Genomic DNA, 20,530 nt, shown 5'->3' on the forward strand with positions numbered 1-20,530 from the left:
TTTTAAACCGTCCAAACCACCTCTGACACGTTCGTTCGGATAGAGCATGGTCACCATAAACTTCCACCAAAATGCGATGACTTTCAGTTGCTTTTTTCTTCATATTGAAATAATGAAGTAGAACTCCCCACAAGAACACATTATTTGGTACAAAATTGGCCATTTTCGTTGATGAAAAAAGTATTGTTGTTTACACTTCAATTAAATAATTTATACTGACGTTTGTGCCTATTGACAGTAGCTTTCCGATGAATGTTTGGAAATGTGGATCAATGGAATAAAAAACAAGCTACGCCATCTATTGTGAAAACCGACAGAACTTATTTATAGACCTAATAGTATAAACCAGTATCGCTGTGCTACTCATGACGAGGTACCGATTATGATCAATCAGTCTCCTAAGACCAGGACCCAGGACCTTCACGGCCGTAATTAAAGTCAGAGAAGAGTCTCCTAAGTATTAATTGTAAACTATGTCCTTTAAGGAAATAATAGAAATAAACCTTGCTTCTTTGGGGCTAAACAGTTCTTTTAGATTTTCTTACTTTGAAATTTGATTTTTTTAGCTCATCCCCCGCAAGGGTGAACAACGTCATATTTTCTAGGGGACTCGTTACGTTTTAATTTGAGGAGAGTGAAACATAATTTCAAATAATAAAACAGCTCTCTTTATTTCGCATATCATAGCTAACAATAAATAATTTTACACTTTTTACACTAACATTTGACTAGTAATCTAATTACTATAATTTTACTAACATTGTTATGAGTTCACAAAATTTCATAGTTAACTTTTAAATGATTCTAAACAAAATGGAACTGGAACTATAGTCGAAAAGCATGTTTAACGTATAACACTTAATCTCTCACGTTCCAATATTTTGAGAGTCCACTCGTTTTGTGAATACTTTCCTCAGGTAAGTCTTAGCCTAGCTAAAGAGGTTCATAATACTTGCATTCATAGTTGCACAATAATTTCTCTTATTATTAATTTACACAATAAAATTATGATAATTATTTGCTCTGAAATTCGACTTATTCAATAAAGTATCACTTCACTATCATCATAAACTCTGCAATGAAATAATGAACATGGAATGGAAAAATATTGCCGACTTGAAGCCGATATGCATTATCCACTTAACTACATTAACTAGAAATAAAAAGCCATAAGTAAACCTTTCCTTCCGGCATTCCCTTAGCCATAAGTGGGTTGGGAATCCGTCAGGGATTGTGACATCTGGTCTGATAGATGTTGGCAAGACAAGCGATGTTTGTTCAAAGTGCAATAATCCAGAGATAGTCGGAATGTTCGTGAAGAGACATTTCAGATGTTTGGCGCCCATCAAAGATGAGAAAATATAATGAAAAAAAAATCCTGTTGTTGTTGTCCCTTACACACACTCCTTTATTCATATAGCTGTGCTTTGAATCAATCACTAAAAACTAAAGTCATCCTGTATCGGCGTAAGAAAATATTGACAGCATGTCCTCTGTCCTATGGAAATCCAGAATAGTAATTGGGGCTGAAGGGATACATGGTAGTCATACTCACCATTATTTAATTAGCGTTCGGCCTTGATGGGAGTGGCGGTGGGACTCCACTTCTGTTGGGTATTGGTGGAGGCCCAGCCCGGCGAGCTGGTAACGGTGGCGGGGTGCTCATTTTCGGTCTGGATTTAATGTCAGCCCCCTGGGAACCTTGTCCGCTCGGTTGCTCGGTAACAGTTGGCGGTAATGGTGGTGGAGGATGTTTTGGTTCGGGATATTCAATATCATCCTGAATTTCCTCATATATAGCTCCCGAGTCAACTTCTTCCTGCTGCTTAGGCGGTGTAACAGATTTTGTTGGCGAGGGTGTCTGTGACGCAGAAGAACCTTTACGTTCACTAGGTGGTTGCTGAAACTGTGTCATGGGTGTTGTGGGCGGAGAGGGTTTCAGTGGTCGCATCATTTCCGGGACAATACTTATTACCCCTGCATGCGGGACGTGTTTGGGAGAAGCTTTCGGTGATTTGGGCAGTGGAGGACGCGTGGGTGGACGTGCTGGTGGTGCTTTTGGCCGCTGCGGAACTTCCGGTATCCCAACACGATTGCATTCACTTAGATCGGCATTGCACAAAGGAATTGTATTGGATGTACAGATGGATATCTCCTTCTCAACTAACGCAAGCCAATTTTCAGTTTTCAATTTGAATGAAAGATGAAGCCCACAAATCTGAGCGTATTTTTTTCTTGCGGCATTCAGAGCTGATTGGCCGTCTCTGAAAGTGATCCACATCGTGTCTTCAACATAACGTACAAGCGTAACTTCCCCGATTTGCGACAATTCCTGAATCAAAGTACTCATTACGTTTTCATCGTAAATAGTAGGACCTTCTTCATTGTCGCAATCAGGGTTGCTATCGTGGTTCACATGGATGACAATCGTGGCGTCCGGTGGACCAAGATCTTGTATAACAGCCTTAAAAACACCTTGTCTGAGATCATTATCGATTTCAAGTATGTCAACATCAATGATTGCTATCACTGGTCGATGATCGCTTTGCTTTAACTCGGATCTGATGGAAATGTCTATGTGAATAAAAGGGCAAATTAGGCAAAAAAATAACTCACCTGCCATAATGAACCAGAACACCGGGATTCCAATCACTTGCCAAATCGGATTCAGCAAGCGGTTTTCGTCTTCTCCACAGAATCCGGTCAGTCCAGGCAGGAGCGCGTAACTTTTCGCTTGTATCATAGTCATCACTAAACAAGTCATATTTGTACGTTGGCGCAAAAGTGATTTCTCCTTCCAAAAAATCATTGAAAACATTTCCTGCTTCCTGTTCTTTTCTGAGCTGATCGCATTGGAGTACAGCCTCAAGTTGTCCGTCCTTAACTAGTTGCTTCAACTCTTCTTTGTCCATATCAATTCTGTAATTGAAATCTCCACACCAAAACACATAGTCATGCGATTTCAATGTCCTTCCCATTGGAAATGCTACTTTCCTTGTGATCTCAGCATAGTCAGCGTTCCGTTCACTCACTTGCGATTGGCCTGCAGCGAAATGAGCACAAACGAAACAGATCGACGTTCCATGCAAAACAAATCGAATCGCACATGCCCCCTTGTTTCCAGTCGCTCCACCCAGACCAGTCTTAACACAATCAACTGCTACATCGCGCACATATGGAGCGTGTTCTGGTCGAACGAAGACGTACAAGCAAACGCCAACCAACTGTTGATAAGTTAGCAAGCAATAATTGCAATCTCTTGATATGGTGCGCTGTAGTTCTTCAGCCCAAGCCTTCGCATTCTCGCTACTTGCAGCCATTATATTGCTTGCATTCAGATCAACGATTTCTTGAAACCCGATCGCATATATATCCACTGGTGTTATCGATTCATCTTCTGGATGACTAACATCAACCAGGGACTTCGACTGGGCAATTGCACGGGAATCCAACAGCCAGTCGCTCAGCGAATCCTTATAGACCACACTTCGGAAGTGCTTGCCTCCATTTACATTATACGTGCCAACAGCAACGCGGATTTCCTTGCACTTCACATATTCGTTGTAGCGTTTGCACATTTCCCGAAGCACCGTTGTCGGAGCATGGAGCATATTCGATGGTAGTAAAATCCTCGCGCGATCCGCTAACTCCGAGTTCAACGTGGACCCCACTAGAAAAACGTCAATTGCTTCTTGTTTCGAGTTATCCAACAGATTATTCTGAATGGTTCTTGCGGCCGACCTCGCCCCGTCCATTAGTTTAGAGCTACCTTGAATAGCGCCGGTACCAGCATAGATTTTACTGACTTCGTTTCCATTGTTAACCCACATCTGACGGAAAATTTCTTCAAACCGTGACATGGTCTGCTTCTTATCACCTAATCCTAACAATAAAATTTGTTCATTCAACATATCCAATCCGAGATAGGTTTGTACGCAATTCGTTCGGTCCAAACAGTCCAGGCAGTTTGTCCTAATGGTACCGCATTGTTCTCTCAGGACGAGATCTCCAGTTGCATGAAATACTCCAAAATTTATTCCGGCTGCATCTATTCTAGCTTTCAATTTGGACAAAGCTGCAATGTTTCCGCCTCGGCATTCCTGGTGATAGTCGAATACGATATGAGGAATGTGGCGATGGTTGGACTCATTATGATGCTTTTGAAATTCATTACTGAGCATAGCCTCCCCCTCTTTGCTTCCAACTAGGCTTGTCCCTAACAAATTGATGATGGCTTGTTGTCCGTACCGATTTCGCATCATGGTCATATGGCGATCAAATGCTGCCGCTGACGAATCAAATCCTCGGGAAAGCTTTACTTTGTGCGAACCAACTTGCACGCCCGGCTGCTCCCAAAATAGAGGCACCGATCCACGTGTTTGAACATAACTAGTCACGTCGTTGTCCAGATAAATAACTTGTTCTGTTTCTACAAAATTAGCAACATGGCCCTCGTCATTTGTGCCTCGAACATTGAACCTTGTACCGGCACGTTCGCAGCTCAATCGAGAAATAATTGCAGCCCGTGCCTGTTTGCTTCCAATATATACGGTTCGGATTTCAATTGAGCCGCACATAGCCTTGAGTAACCAAAAGTCACAATCGATACCGAAACGAAGCATGTGGATGTGCAGCATCCTATTCCAGAAGAAGCGATTATCGGTGCTTTCCGTTTTGCGCCTTCGTTGGGCGCACAATGTTATATCAAATTTGAGTGAGGGATTGGAAGCTTGGCAGTAAGAGAAATAGAACGTACCCGAGTTTAGCAGTTTACGAACTTCAGAAATTCTATCTTCATTTGGTGCTTGAAACTGTAATGAGACGAATTGCGTTTGAGTGATTCTAAATATTTCAATATCGCCTATTTTTCCGATCGATACGCATCCAGTCACCAGGACTAGGAATAAAACTGTACTCTCGCCAGCATTTAGTTGTAACACGCCTAGACATCCATACGCGTCGCAAACTTTTGTATATTGTTTCCTAATAATTTCCGTCTCTTGTGAAGATAACGAAGCGACCGCCTGTGATTCGAACAAGATACTTTCGGATTTGTTTCGGTGCTCGAGGAGAACACTATGCGGGCTAGGAGGTTGTGATTTCTCCAATACCCGAATTCCTTTTGACATTGCCATGATGGTCTTTGAGTTTTTCCTTGGAGTTGTTTATTGTAGATGAGAACTTTCCACGTCTTCCTTGTGTTGAAGTTTCGTTTCTCATTCAATTAAGCATTAGCGCATCTGCAAAGAAAGCATACGAAAACAATCAATACTGATGAAAATCGGATTCAAAAGAGAGAAAGACGAATTAATTAAATCAGGACGACGAAGTTAGTCGTTTCAGTTACGAACGTTTGCGATAGAGATCCAAGCACTCCTTTTAATAGAGTTCGCCTCTACCTCTCGACTCATATCTGAGTGGGGTACAAGGACTTATGTCCTACACTATAATTATTTCGAAAAGACGTCCTCTATGAAGTCCGAGCTAGAGGGAAATGCGAATCTTTGGTGATTTTGAACTCTGAACGAGGTTATCATTGAAAGGACTTGGCGTAAGTAATCGTGTTTCCTTATTCGATGGAATGCACTTTTCTCAGTGGTTAAGCTAGAGGAGGAGAGAACAGCGCGATGCACCCAGCCTCCCTTGCAATCTTTTGTTACACACTTTACATACAATGAACTCCTACAGAAAAAACTCCCCGAGATTGATCATTACACTCGAATCTTCACCCTCATTCATTTTCACTCACAGGATGATAACTAAACCAAAAATATCTAATTTGGGGCCAAGATAAAATAGACCCTGCTTAAGATGGAACGATGGCGTAGGCCAGGATGCCAGACAGCTTTTAGGGATATCGAATTGGTGGACCTCGGCGCAAAACCGGGATGTCTGGAGTTTCTTATTAAGGCAGGCCTAGACCGGATAGCGGCTGTTGCGCCGTTGATGATGATGACGATGATAAAACAATTCGGAATATCGAAAGCTGGACGCTTTGGGTATAAAGGTTTTGTGTTCATCTCTGAAGGAAATTTCCTATGCACGTTTTCCTATTCGTACATACCTAAACATTCTAAATATTCCTTGATATATCTCCAAATTACAACTCCGCCGTTCATATGAGGTCAGTTTATATGATGATGACGTCCGATAGATCCACGTGAAATGCACAATTTTATTCTTCTATAACTTTGTAAAAAGTAGTTGCATTTTTTTTCAAACTTTCCAAAATTGTGTATTATATTATTGCCTATAGCGGCACTAAATTTGGCCCCCCTCAAACTCAACATAAAATGGCGTCACTTGCTATATGTAAAGGGATTCATAGATCACATTTTCTCACCAAATTGGTTCAGTGGTTTCCGAATAAATCGGGTGTGGCAGACAGACATCGACTCGATTCTAATAGGGTTTTGTTTCACACAAAACCTTAAAAATGGGCGACTCTTGGCAAGCCGTTTAGCAATATTTCAGAATATCGAGTGGTGCTTGGCTTACAATCCTGACTCTGGCTCCGTGAGAAATGGCCGACATTCATCCGAAAATGGTATATTTTGAAAACATACCATTTTCTAAAAAGGAGCCATAATATACTATGCAGACCAAGATAGTGGAGAATTTGTTATAAATCCTACCAAATTTTGATTTTCTGTATGGATATCTCGCATAATAAAGAAATTTATGTTTTGGCGCGCTCAAGAAGGGATTCGCCTGCCTATTTAAGCATGAAAGCAAAATGCTGAATATTTGGAGCTGAACACTCTGATGGTTTTGGCAAACAGGATGCGTTTGAAGCGTGGAGTGTAGTATATCGTGCACCCAAAGAACAGGACATTTTCCTTTGCGTTGATCAGCGAAGCAGATATTGTCGTAAATAAGACAATTTCCGTATCACGAAGGAATTTAAAGGTGCATGCTATATCATGGTCTTTACGGATTTTTAACATTCTCTCTAGGTTTATTTTGATAGCCGTTTTTACTAATATGGTAGGTATCGGTAGGTAGGTATAAGTGGCCACTCTGAGGAGCCTAATTAGCGCTGTGGTGCACCGTTTTGATGCAATTAATTCTTAAAACTGTGACTACTGATATGAGATCTTCAGAGTCAGCCCGTAGCGTTTATAAAGGAAAGCAGCCCTCCCACCCTGCAGCTAGAAATATAATATCTCTGAGGTCCCCAAAGAATGGTTTACCTAGTGTTGGTAGCCTAGCTTTAGTTAGAACTGGGCAATCGCAGAGGAAGTGCCAGAGGGTTTCCCCTCTTCTTCGCAGCTTCGGCAATGCGAATTGTAAGTCATGCCGAGCCTGGCCGCATGGTTTCCTATGAGCCAGTGCTCCGTCCAGACCGCCCTAATCTTGTATGCATTTGCACGCGTCTGGCACAGGAGCTCCCGCTATCGTTATCGTTAATCTTCCTTGAATTGGTACAGGTGGTGAACCTTCGCCATCTGCGGTCCGTGGTTGAGAAGTAGTGCGAGTAGATTCCGTCCTTGACAGTCACCAGCGGGACACAGACTGTAGAACTGCCATTCCCCTCTATGTTCCTATGATCGGGAGGGTGACCTTGACGTGTTTCTGCACTGCCTACCAGTCTGGAGCCTTGTGCTGAGTACAAGGCCTTACTGACGATTGGGGTACACTATGTGTATTCGAGAAGATCCCCGCACTAACTCCACAGACTATCTTTAATCCGCCGATCAAGAATAATGTCTCATAGCCTTGCAACACGCTGCCGGTCTTCCACTATGCCCTGGTTGGAAAGTTCACAGCAAAATTTCCCGTGAAGTTCAGCTTGCGTTTGGCATAGTCCGTGGGAAATGCCTAGATTTCTCCAGGTACTTCATCTAGGATGTTACTGTGGCCGTAGGAATTCGCTGTCCACCATCTGGGCTCAGGTAGTCCGACGGAGCTACACCCTACAGCGTATTAAATGTGGCGGTCTAGGGGGAGGAGATACAAAGCCCCCGTAGCATCTGCATATGCTGTTCTTTGAATTCTATTAAGTTTTGTTCGATTGTACTTTTTGCTCAAAGCCTGCTACCATACAATTTAGCCGCACATTGGAATGGGACGCGCCACAGCGTCTACTGATATATTTACGGTTTTTGCTATTTGGCGCGATGGTTGAATTGATCGAGGGTCATCCTGTCAATCTCGTTAACTTGTATTGGAATCCCCGTTCTTTGTACACATCTTGCTGCTGATATGTGATGACATTGAAATTGAGCTCCATCTTTTTGGAAATAAAATGAAATAGAGAAAATAATGGAAATAAAATGAAATAAAGAAAATAGCATTAATTAAGAAGAGACTGTACGGATACCGCATATTCCACAAAGGAGAGAACAGGAGATATATCATATCTGTCATTGTTGTTGTTCTTTGCATTTGTTAAAGCATCCGAGATTTCATTTCCCTCTACACCACAGTGACCAGATACCCAGAGTAATTGAGCCTTTCCGCCTTCATGTGCGTATTCCTACGGGAAGAACCAGCTTCGTTAAGATCTCTCTCGTTCATTTGATCACCTCTAGGCGCACCGGTCCTCACCCCACGAGCGTTGCGGAGCACTATACAACGTTGTCCACCACAGATGTTTGTTCTTCCGTGTCTTGCACGCATTACCGCTGACAGCGCAGTCGGGTGCGCCTAATGTGGCTCTCATCGGGGTTACCAGTTTATCCCCACCTTCTGCAGAAGGTTCTGTTTCCTTGTGTCCGATTTCTCTGGGGATTACCGTGCTTCACCGTCTTTCGTAGTGCCTCGCTCCGCCGCCGGTTTGGAGCCTTCCCAGGTTCACGGTGTCCGGACCGCTTGGGTCCAGTTCCACATACTTTCTTCCGTTCTTCTCGGTAAGGGTAACGGAGAAAGTTCTGACAGGTAGGATTCAGCCTGTTGTCCCCCTTCTTAGTGGCTGTAGTTCCCTTCTGCCGAGCCTTCCTTTTCCGCTTATAGGTAAATTTGGACTGTAGTACCGCGGACAGACCGGCACTTGTAGTCGAATTTCCACTTGTCCCAAGTTGAAGGTTGGCGTACTTTCCTTTCTGACGGCTTTCGCCGGAGGCTCTAAATGCAAGTTTTTTGTTGATGCGAAGTTTGTGACCTTTTACCACTTGAAGAGTTAAAATCCATAGCTTCCATCTTCATGTTTGGACACCCTTATTGGAATAGTAAACTACTAGAGGCTCCCCAACCTCGACAAGGTGGTTTACGTGGTGGTGAGAAACATTTGTTTAAAGTAATCATTACAAGACATTCAGGTGATATTCTTACATCGGAGAGTGTGCATTTGTATATGACCAAAACAGTATATTATGTCGTTCCTGCCAACAAAAAAGGTTTGGTTAGTACTGGAAGCACGAACTTCCATCCAGCGCAAATGGATCTCTGATAAACCTACGACGCTGTAGACTACCTACACCTACATCATTACTGTTTCATCCATCAAGCAACTAAGTAACAACGACGGAGCTTGACACGCGACCTTCGTTCCGAGTTAAATGTTTATCTTTGAATTCGCTCTCAACCAAACGACGCGTGCACATGGAGGAGGCCAGACTTTTCAACCCCCTTGGTTTTTTCTTACCATCCAAGTTTTCCTGCCACCTCATCCAGTCTCTCTTGCCACCTCTTCCAAAAACAATGGCTTCACATATCTTGCATTTCGCAATGGCAGTGGTCAGACATTGCTTGAAGTCACCCTCCAGCATGTGACGTGGTCGTTTACAATTGCATCGAGGACAGCGAGGATCACATTCAAGTCTCCCTTCTTATAGTACGTACGGAGAGAGCTTCTCTTAAGGTGACATATCGAATCACATGGCCGAATTACAATCCCCAAACTAGAGCTATCTAGCAGCCGGGGAACTTCTCCACCATTTCCGCTGAGAGCAACATTCAATTTGGTACACTACGTACTTCATTTCAGAAGGCAATCTCCGAAGCAGTTATGATAGCACCATACAAAACTCAACTGGAGGAGAAGGCCCTAGCCACCACAAGAAGACTAACTATCATTTGCTAACCAATAATTGCTACATACCAAGCTATCTATAAGCCCAGGATCACATGAATTGCCCTTTTTCCGATTGTTCGGAACCGTAACTCTTATGCAACACAAGACATCTTCCTGCCATTAAGTAAGTGGAAAGGCATTCCTGAGGTTTTGATTTTGGGCACCGATCTGAAATTGCTGCAGTTGCGTTTTTAGCATAGGGCCAAATATTTAGAAGGATATCGAACGACCCATTTAGCTTTGAAATCGGCGTCCACCCCTCCAAACAACTTAAATCCGACATGCCATATTCCACTGGTATGAATGCGCAAATGCGACAAAGAATGAAGATTTGGGTTACTTAAACTTCACGAGTCAAAACCAAACTTCAGTCCACTGGATTCTTTCAAATCTAGCGACTTTAAAGCCAACAAAAACGAATCAACTAACATTTCAAACTCGGTAGATGTGCCCGGCTTGCTACCGTTGTGAAAGAAGGTTGGCTTGGTAGTCATATTTCGGAGTGTCAACCAACAAAAACTATGTAAACGAACAATTTTTGGGTTGGGTAGTTTCTGAAAATGAATCCTGTCTCACTTTAAGAGTGCAAATTTGATTCCTCACTCGCGCACTTTACAATCCATTTCAAAACTAATATCAGTTTATCAGGAAGTACTAATCGAGACCTTGTGAACGAGACAAAGGCTGAAGAAAAAGAAAAAGAAGACTAATCGAGACCTTTCATTTGATACCCCACATGACTATATTCGATGAAAAAAAATTACACACCCCCCTTTGCATTTATGGGGAGCCCTCCTTTGAACTCCACGTAAATACGTGCCCACATATCCACTAAATTTCGTTCGGATCGGTTTAGCCGTTTTGGAGAGCGCGTGTGACAGAAAGACAGACAGACAGTGAATGGATTTGAATAAGGTTTTGTTTTACACAAAGTATAGGTCGCAGGGCGAAATGGCGTCCAGAATGGAGCAAAACACCGCCTACTGAACCAACACCAAAAGTTCTACTACCGAATCCTATTTCCACCTTCACGTAGTCATCGCTGACAGCTCTTTCTTAATGAAAAACTACAGACGGAGAAAGATGAAAGCGAGACTCCTGCGCCTAAAAACGCGACAAATTGTATCAACTTGTACTCCAACTGACAACTCTACCTGGAAAGCTGAAGTTACGGAGCCACGAAAGGGGCTTCGGAACTGCACGGATTTTACAATGACGGACCCCGCGCAACGAAAACGGATGAACGATTTCCGCATTTTCTCATGAAACGTGCGCTGCCTGTAAAAGGAGCAGCTAGTCGTTAAAAGAGATGTGCAGAGAGCGGGTTCCTGGAGAGTCACTACACCATATATTACAGCGGCCAACCAGTAAACCATGTGCTAGTAGGTTTCCTAGTCACCTAAAAAATGAAACCTGCCTTTATCGGCTTTGAATGCCTAAAGCCAACGGCTATGCATAATAAAAGCCTCATTGATATTAACGCCCATACAGCGTCGGACAAAGATACCTTCTACGAGGTAGTAGAGAGATCCTCGAAGCCTGCCCCAAGTATCAAAATCGTACTTGGAAATTTTAACAGCCAAGTATGAATAAATCCCGTATTCAGGCGATATATCGACTCCTATAGCTTACATAAGGATAGCAATGATAACGGACTGCGGATTATTCAGTTAGCAGCATCGCAAGAAATGGTGGTTGCAAGCACCTGCTGGCGGAAAGCGATCCATAAACATACATGGCCTCTCCAGACGGGACCACTTTCAGCCAAATTGACCACGTTTTGATTGAACGCCGCCACCTCTCAATTTTGATGAATGTACGAACATATAGGGAAGCCAATATAGACTCGATCATTATCTCATTGGCATGGTTCTCCTAGCTCGAACTACAACAACCCTTAGGATGTCCTCTGACAATCAGGTGAGCGTGAGACATGAAACAATCCCCAGCAAAGCCCTTCGTAACACCTATAAGAGGGAAATGGATGCCGCAATAATTGGTCTTGGAAAAATGATCTTAAAAACCACCTGGAGAAAGTTATCATTGATACTGCCACAAACATACTTGGCAACAGTTGCAAAAAAAGTAGGAATGACTGGTTCGACAATGAATGTAAGCTAGCGCGGGAACACACAAAGGCCTATAACGAACTTCCCCGAGTAGAGAGATGACTTTACAGACGGAAAAAGGGAGCCTGGGAGAGCCAACAAGTCTCTGAATTAGAAAAGTGCAGGGAGCAACTGCACCAGACGTAGAAATTTTACAAGTCAGCTCGATGAAGCCTTATACACCTCGATGCTCACCCTGCTTAGACAAAAAATATTCGAATGGTGTTAGCGATTTCTAACGAAGCAGACGTCGATAAATTGGCGAAAATGGCGGATTTAATGATCGAGATGCAACAACTGCCTTGCATTTCCACCGTTCAGAAGGCATCCACGGAAAATGATGTCTTGGAGCAAATATTGAGCCGAATTGACCGACTGGAAATCACGACACGCAACCGGTCCGGATCCAAACAACGGAGCACCAGAAGGCAAAGATCAGGTTCACGGAATCGAGGGTTTTGCTTCTTTCATCAACGGTTTGGGAAACAAGCGCGTAATTGCCGACCGCCATGTAAGTGGCAAAATAATTCCGCGACTTCGGAAAACTAAATTCGTCGTCCCGAATTTCGGCGGTCGAGGACGTTCCCTCTCACAGTAAACCCAGCCGATTATTAGTACTCGATCGGAAAAGCGGCATGCATTTACTGATGGATACCGGTGCTGATATTTCAGTTTTGCCTAAAGACAAAAATCAGTACACGCCAATGCAATTTCAGCTTTATGCCGCCAACAATACGCCGATCAAAACATATGGACATCGCATCATAACGCTCGACCTCGGCTTACGACGACCGTTTACCTGGAGGTTCGTTTTAGCGGATGTTCGACAACGAATAATCGGTGTCGATTTGCTGCACCATTATGGCTTATTAGTGGACCTACGCAGGAGGAAGATAATCGACGAAAAAACCAACTTATCCTGCATCGCAAAGCTCACCGGCACCATAACTTGTGGTATGACAACACTGAAGTCTAGCGAAAGTTATGATGATATTCTGAGAGATTTTGTCGACATCACAATTCCATCTGACCGAGCGAAAGTGATGGCTCATGATATCTACCACCATATCCTGACTAAAGGACCGCCTGTTTTTGACCGACCCAGACGATTAACGCCCGAAAAACTGCGCGAAGCAAAGGCCGAATTTGACTACATGCTACAACAGGGAGTTTGCCAACCATCGAGTGGCCCATGGGCGAGCCCGTTACACTTGGTACGGAAGAAAAACGGACAATGGAGACCATGTGGAGATTATCGGCGTTTGAACGCTATCACCGTCCCAGATAAGTACCCCATCGCTCACATTAGTGATTTTGCGCACAAACTGAGTGGATGCAAGGTATTTTCCACGATTGATCTGACGAGAGCATACCACCAGATTCCTGTAGCACCCGAGGACATTCCCAAAACAGCTGTCATTACTCCTTTTGGGCTTTTTGAGTTCCGAGTAATGACGTTCGGTCTACGTAATGCCGCACAAACTTTCCAGCGGTACATTGATCATGCACTCCGCGGATTGGACTTTTGCTATGTATACATCGATGACATTATTATCGCTTCTAAATCGAACGAGGAGCATCGGAAGCACTTATTGACGATATTTAATCGACTCTGTGAATACGAATTATCCATCAATGTGGATAAATGCAGCTTCGGAACATCTTCTGCCGAATATTTAAGATATTTGGTGAGCGAAAATGGCATCAAGCCCCTTCCAGGACGAGTGGAAACCATTTTGAATTTCGGAAAACCGTCAACAATTGCCGATTTGCGACGATTTCTAGGAGCTGTTAATTTCTATAGAAAATCGTTGCAGAATGCAGCCGAAATTCAAGCACCTCTTCACGAGTATCTCATTGGTGCAAGGAAACGGGATAAACGCAAAATCGAATGGAATCCACGAGCAGATGTCTCATTTGAAAAGTGCAAACAGCAAATTGCCAACGCTGCGTTACTACGACATCCCATTGAGAATGCACCATTGGCCATCAAATCAGACGCATCGAACACGGCTATGGGAGCAGTTCTCGAACAGTAGAACAACGATGTTTGGGAACCGCTCGGGTTCTTTTCGAAGAAGTTCTCCGATACACAACGTAGGTACAGCACTTACGATCGAGAACTCCAAGCAATCTACAGTGCAGTCAAGTTTTTTCGCTACATGGTCGAAGGTCGTCCGTTATTAATCAAAACCGATCATAAGCCGATAACGTTTGCCTTCCAACAGAAAGCCGATAAAGCTAGTCCACGGCAATTAAGGCAACTGGACTATATCGGCCAATTCTCGACCAATATCATATACGTCACTGGCGAGGAAAACGTTACAGCAGACGCCTTGTCCCGAATTAGTGCTGTTACATTGCCGGTTGCCATAACGCCCGAAGAATTAGCTACAGCGCAACGAAACGATGAGGAACTCCAACATCTACTGCGTTCTGAAACGACCTTGGATTTGAAAAAGTTGCGAGTTGACGACAAGGATACAATGTTGTACTGCGACGTGTCAACTTCCCAAATACGGCCGTATATCCCAATACTTCTCAGGAGGAGAATATTTGAGATTACTCACCGACTATCTCATTCAAGCGGACGCGTCACGAAGAAGCTGATTTACCGAAAATATGTCTGGCCTAGTATGTCCAAGGACATTCTCGAGTGGGCACGAACATGTCTAGCGTGTCAACGAAGTATGATTGGACGACATGCAAAACCATCGCATGGCCAAATCGATATGCCGGACACGAGATTCAGTCACGTACATATCGATATTGTCGGACCGCTAACGCAATCACAAGGTCACTCGTATGTATTGACTATGATCGATAAATTTACGAGATGGCCTGAAGCGGTTCCGATACGATTAATTACGGCAGATGTTGTCGCAGACGCATTCTACACCAACTGGATTTCACGATTTGGAGCACCTACTATATTAACATCGGACCAAGGATCCCAGTTCGAATCCTTGATCTTCCAGTCGCTGACACACTTAGTGGGTTGCAAAAAGATTCGAACCACTGCATACCATCCTGCTTCTAACGGATTGATTGAGCGATGGCACCGATCGATGAAAGCAGCTATTATGTGCCACAACAACCGTGAATGGGTCGAAGTTTTGCCAACGGTTTTGCTCGGTCTTCGTACAAGCGTTAAGGAGGATATTGGCGCAACAGCTGCTGAGCTAGTCTATGGGACAACGATTCGCATTCCTGGAGAGTTCTTTCTTGACGAGGAAATGCCTCCCGATCCGAAATTTTTCGTTGAGAAATTTCGTCACCATATGACGCAAGTTCGTGCAACGCCAATCTCTCGACATGATAGAAGGAAGGTGTTCGTCCACAAGGATCTTTCTACATGCTCACACGTGTTCGTGCGGATTGATCGAGTGAAGAAGCCGCTAGAGCATCCGTAAGGTGTTAGAAAGACTTTCCGACAACGTTTTTAAAATGGAAATTCAGGGCAAAGCAACAAATATCAGCGTCGAGCGACTAAAACCTGCCTATTTCGAAGTAACATCTGATCCAACGTAAGCAGCCCAACGACCAATAAGTTTGGCTCCCAAAACGTATGTAGGACCAAGAGCGAAACCAGCGAGTGAGAGGCGAGTAATATTCGATACGTAGTTTTCCAGCCGTTAACCGTCAAAACTACTCGGGAGGGAGCAGTGTAGCGACGTGGTAATGACATGACAGCACCAACATGGCAACGCCTTTCAACAGCTGATATGCTCAACAAAGTAACGTCACTATATGGATCGGCAAGGATATAAATTCGACGCCATCTGACTCTTTTACACATTCTTTCTCTCGACCTTCTCGGTGTTTGTTGAATAAATGGGTAGAACCTTAAAAACATACTTTTTCATGTTTCTACATATAAACGAGCCAAATGCCATCTGTTACCGCTTTCGGTCACGGGTAGAGGTCAGGTTAGAGGCGCTGAGGCAGCGTCTGATGAAATCGCCTCTGCCCTGCGATCGAAACCGCATAGCCAATATTACAAATTTTAATCGACTTCAAGACGGCCTATGATAGCATAGCCAGGGTAAAACTGTACACGGCCGTGAAAGAATTTTTTAACTTGGCCATGGAAAAGTGATTCACGATGCTGATGTTAATGCGAGAGGCATCATGCTCTTCAAGTCCACCCAACTACTGATCTATACTAACGATATTGACATTATTGGAAGAACAACGCGGACCCTTCATCCAAATCGAACAGGTTTTGCGAGATCCTGGGCCATGGACATGGACACCGGTTGTTGTGCCGTGGTTGATGATGAAAAAACAGGGTTTAAATAAGAAAATAATTTTACACCGACATTCATGTGCCAAAAGCTGCGACATTGAACGCGAACGCGGTAAAAATGGCTACAAACTTCTCTATTTTGGTAACCCACACACTCAATATGGTGTTGGCATTGCCATCTCAGAGGGTTTCCGTGATGCCATTAAAGAAGTCGAACGATTTGATGATCGGCTGATGAAGCTCACCATTATATCAGCTGATCGCACTATTCACTTCTTCACCGCGTATGCACCACAAACAGGTCGACCTGATGCCGAGAAAGATGCCTTCTGGCAACTTCTCGATGAAAAGACTTGTCACGTGCCTGCTGACAATTATATAATCATTGCCGGTGACCTTAATGGTCATGTGGGTGAAAAGGCAGACGGTAACAGGTGCCATGGGAGAAAGGGGTTCGGAGCGCGCAATGAAGGTGGCGAGCGTATAATCGATTTTGCGGACACCCATGACCTTGTACTTATGAATACATGGTTCATCAAACGATTGTCTCACCTTCCCACATTTTATAGTGGAAACAATAAAACGCAAATCGACTATATTCTCATAAGACGCCAACATTTTACCACTGTCACTGATTGCAAAGTCGTTCCCTATGAGACCATCGCACCTCAACATCGGCCGTTGATTGCCGTCCTGCGAATTAAGCCACTGATAAAACAGCGTGAGGAACGCACTGGCCCGCCGCGCATTAAATGGTAGCGGTTTGGTGAGGAGAAAGAAGAAACGGTCTCACTCATACGATTGCCAACCATTACGAATGTGGAAGAATCATGGAACCAAATGAAAGACACGATCCACAAAGCGGCCTCTGCAACCCTCGGGGTCACCAAGCCGGGTAAGCGGTACATCAACCGACATACTTGGCTTTGGAATGATGATGTTGAAATGAAGGTCCGTGAAAAGAAACGCCTCTACCACAAATTTCTTGACGATAAAACGCCTGCTAATTGGCAAATTTATAAGAATGCCAACCGGGAAGCAAAGAAAGCGGTCGCTGCCACCCGAGCGAACCATTTCAAAAATCTTTACGATAAACTGGACACTCGGGATGGCGAGAGAGATCTGTATCGACTTGCTAAAAGCCGTGATGAACGCACACAGGATATCGAACACTTCTGTTGTGTTAATGACAAGAACGGTACTTTGCTTACCAACCGTCGAGCCGCAACGGATAGATGGCGAGAATACTTCGAGCAGATTTCAACTGAAGAATTTGCTCATCCTCCACTTCCACAATCATTGCCGACATTTGGAGCAGTTCCACCAGTCAGCGCAACTGAAGTCAAGGAGGCAATAAAACAAATGAAATCGGGGAAAGCAACAGGACCTGACGACATCGCATCTGAGCTCTGGAAAGCAAAGAGCTGGGACCCAACACTGTGGCTCAGTGAATTCTTTAACCGGGTTATTCAGGAAGGAAGAACACCATCTGACTGGCAAGAAAGTACCACTGTTCCAATATGGAAAAAGAAAGGTAGCCCAGCAGAATGTTCAAATTACCGTTCGATCCGGTTACTTTCCCATACCATGAAGATTTTTGAACGCATTCTTGACAACCGTATTCGCGAAATCGTTGAAATAACCGTGAATCAAGCCGGATTTGTCAAGAACTGCGGAACTACTGACGCAATACACGCTGCGCGGTTACTCATGGAGAAACACCGTGAGAAGCATCGCCCTCTTTACATTGCCTTTCTGGATCTAGAGAAAGCATTTGACCGTGTACCACACGAACTCATCTGGTATGCTTTACGACAACACTTCGTGCCAGAAGAACTCGTGCGCTGGGTTCAATTGCTCTACCACGATCCGAAAAGTAAAGTTCGAAGTATGGCGGGTGTATCAAAACCGCTTCGTGTCTCTGTTGGAGTTCATCAAGGAAGTGCCCTCTCACCAATCCTCTTTGTCCTTGTTATGGACACCGTCACACGGGATATCCAACGTCCAGCGCCCTACACACTGCTTTATGCAGATGATGTTTTCCTAGCATCTGATAGCAAAAATCATCTCGAGCAACTTGTTCAAAAATGGAATGATCGCCTCATGCAACACGGTCTCAGATTGAATTTAAACAAAACTGAATTTTTGACGACCGATGCCCATGAAACAGGCACAATCACTGTCAGCGGCAGTGATCTGCCCAGAACTGAGCGATTTAAATACCTCGGGTCAACGCTATCAGCCAATGGAGAGCTGCGTTATGAAATTGCTTCACGCATTAACGCAATCTGGATGAAGTGGCGTTCCACAACTGGTGTCCTTTGTGATCGACGTATCAACGAACGTCTTAAATCTAAAATTTACCGCAATGTCGTCCGTCCAGTCGCTCTCTATGGTTCTGAGTGTTGGCCGACCATAAAAGACAATGAACGGCGTCTTGCGGTAATGGAGACGAAGATGCTACGTTGGACTAGTGGCGTCACACGTTTAGATCACATCCGAAATGAGGATATCCGCGATCGTTATGGGGTAGCACCGATCGTGGAAAAGTTGCGAGAGAGGCGTCTTCGATGATACGGTCACGCAATTCGTGCAAACGAGAATTCACTTGCCAAGATTGGTCTGAACATCGAAGTCGATGGTAAACGACCAAAAGGCAGACCTAAGCAACGGTGGCTTGATACGCTGGATGGGGATTTGAAAGCCTCGAGATTGCACCCAGATCAGGCATTCGATAGAGCCAAATGGCGAAGCCGATCACGACGTGCCGACCCCACTTGTGAACGGGACAAAGGCTGAAGAAAAAGAAGATTCATTAATTCTGAGGGAGTACGAAGTTCGGCGGGTCAGCTACATTGCATCCATTAAAGAGGTACAACATTTCCTTAGGCTGCAGTGCAATTTCCCTTGATACTATTGTTATGACTATTAGACGTTCCCAGCAAGGAGCACGGGATGTCCATCAATTGGAAAAGCAGCAAACACTTCGAGGACGTACGAAAAGGGAGATATAAGCGTGTTGACATATTATGCTGTACCTTAAAAGGTTTATTTTCTGAAAATCGCAAACCGATCCAAAAATTCAAACGTGTTCGTTTCTAGTGTTTCAAATTTCAGATAAAAACTTACGACAATTATGAGACCCTCAGAGAATGGCAAATTACTGATCACGCACTTATGTTTTTCTATATTTGCATTTCCTTCTAAACCGCTGCGTTAGGCATGACTAATGATATGATATTGAAATGTTATTTGATATTAAATTGGCCCCTTAAACGCGAAGTATGAAACATGAAGCGACGTAATCAAATTCCATTACGTCTAGTGTGCAAAACGCCCAGCGAACTGAGTGGCGGAATATTTGCATGACTAAGGGTTCCTGGAAATATGAAGCAATTCATTTCTAATTCGAAAAATGATTAAATTTCGATCCTTGCTTGTAAGAAGTCAATACCATACGCAACCAGAAAATAATCACGGCAGCGATGATCGCCAAATCTGCGGGAAGCCGAACTAAAAATAAGTGAAACTTACAGCAATGTAAAAAATCAATAAATATTTACATAAAGCCTGTTTCAAGGGGAAATAAACTGGCCTGCAAAGGATTAATAATTCGATTTTCAAAGATTTTTCACATAAACATATTAAATCAATGCCAGCCTGGTGGAATACACCCCCTGAAAAAAACTCGTGAGATTCCCTTGGAGAACACTTTTATCGGGAAACCGTGATGAACTGCACTTTCCTAGATAGGATGCAAAACACGGCACAGCTGGTAGTTCATTATTTACCTTAAATTCACTTTATTTTTCTGTCAATTTTCAACTTTATTTAACACTTTTCGATGAAGAAAAACTACCACATATGTGGACACTACCACACAATTGTCAGCATCCAATAATTCTGTCAACTTGACAATTCCGATGCGCAACTTTGGTTATGGATTAGTGTTGCCGTCCAGTCTTCTAACGTCCGGTATTTTTACATATTCCTGATTTGAAATTTTCTGTAATTTTGTGGAGATCATGCAATTAAAATCTAAAATGCAGCCAGGGAAGAATTAATCTAAAAACTCTTAAAACATCATGGGACCCTGTACGCAAATTAGCATTGTGGCAACGTATTGCTGAGAAACTACTTGTCTTTCACGATCTTTTT

General features: G+C 43.7%; 1 protein-coding gene across 2 annotated transcripts; it reads right to left on the reverse strand.

The window, feature by feature from the left end:
• Positions 1–657: 657 nt before the first annotated feature.
• Positions 658–20,449, reverse strand: LOC119654338 (synaptojanin-1). Of its 2 annotated transcripts, none has more exons than XM_038059677.1 (4): positions 20,164–20,449; positions 2,617–5,240; positions 1,556–2,561; positions 658–1,493 (listed from the first exon to the last, which is right to left on the reverse strand). In XM_038059677.1, the coding sequence occupies exons 2-3, from the start codon at positions 5,133–5,135 to the stop codon at positions 1,562–1,564; spliced, it is 3,519 nt and encodes a 1,172-aa protein (XP_037915605.1). In that variant the 5' UTR covers positions 5,136–5,240; positions 20,164–20,449; the 3' UTR covers positions 658–1,493; positions 1,556–1,561. The 2 variants fall into 2 exon arrangements, with proteins under 2 accessions (XP_037915605.1, XP_037915604.1); XM_038059676.1 differs by having other exon boundaries at positions 658–1,498; positions 20,164–20,448.
• Between the last annotated feature and the right edge of the window lie 81 nt (positions 20,450–20,530).

The sequence above is a fragment of the Hermetia illucens genome, chromosome 4 (genome assembly GCF_905115235.1).
Source record: "Hermetia illucens chromosome 4, iHerIll2.2.curated.20191125, whole genome shotgun sequence".
NCBI classification, from domain to species: domain Eukaryota; kingdom Metazoa; phylum Arthropoda; class Insecta; order Diptera; family Stratiomyidae; genus Hermetia; species Hermetia illucens.

Excerpts from the sequence above, each read along its gene's own strand:
- LOC119654338 (XM_038059677.1), bottom strand. The coding sequence starts at position 5,135 with ATGGCAATGTCAAAAGGAATTCGGGTATTGGAGAAATCACAACCTCCT. Across the intron at positions 2,562-2,616 it reads GTTCTGGTTCATTATGGCAG|ATCCGAGTTAAAGCAAAGCG; the intron begins GTGAGTTATTTT and ends CATTTCCATCAG.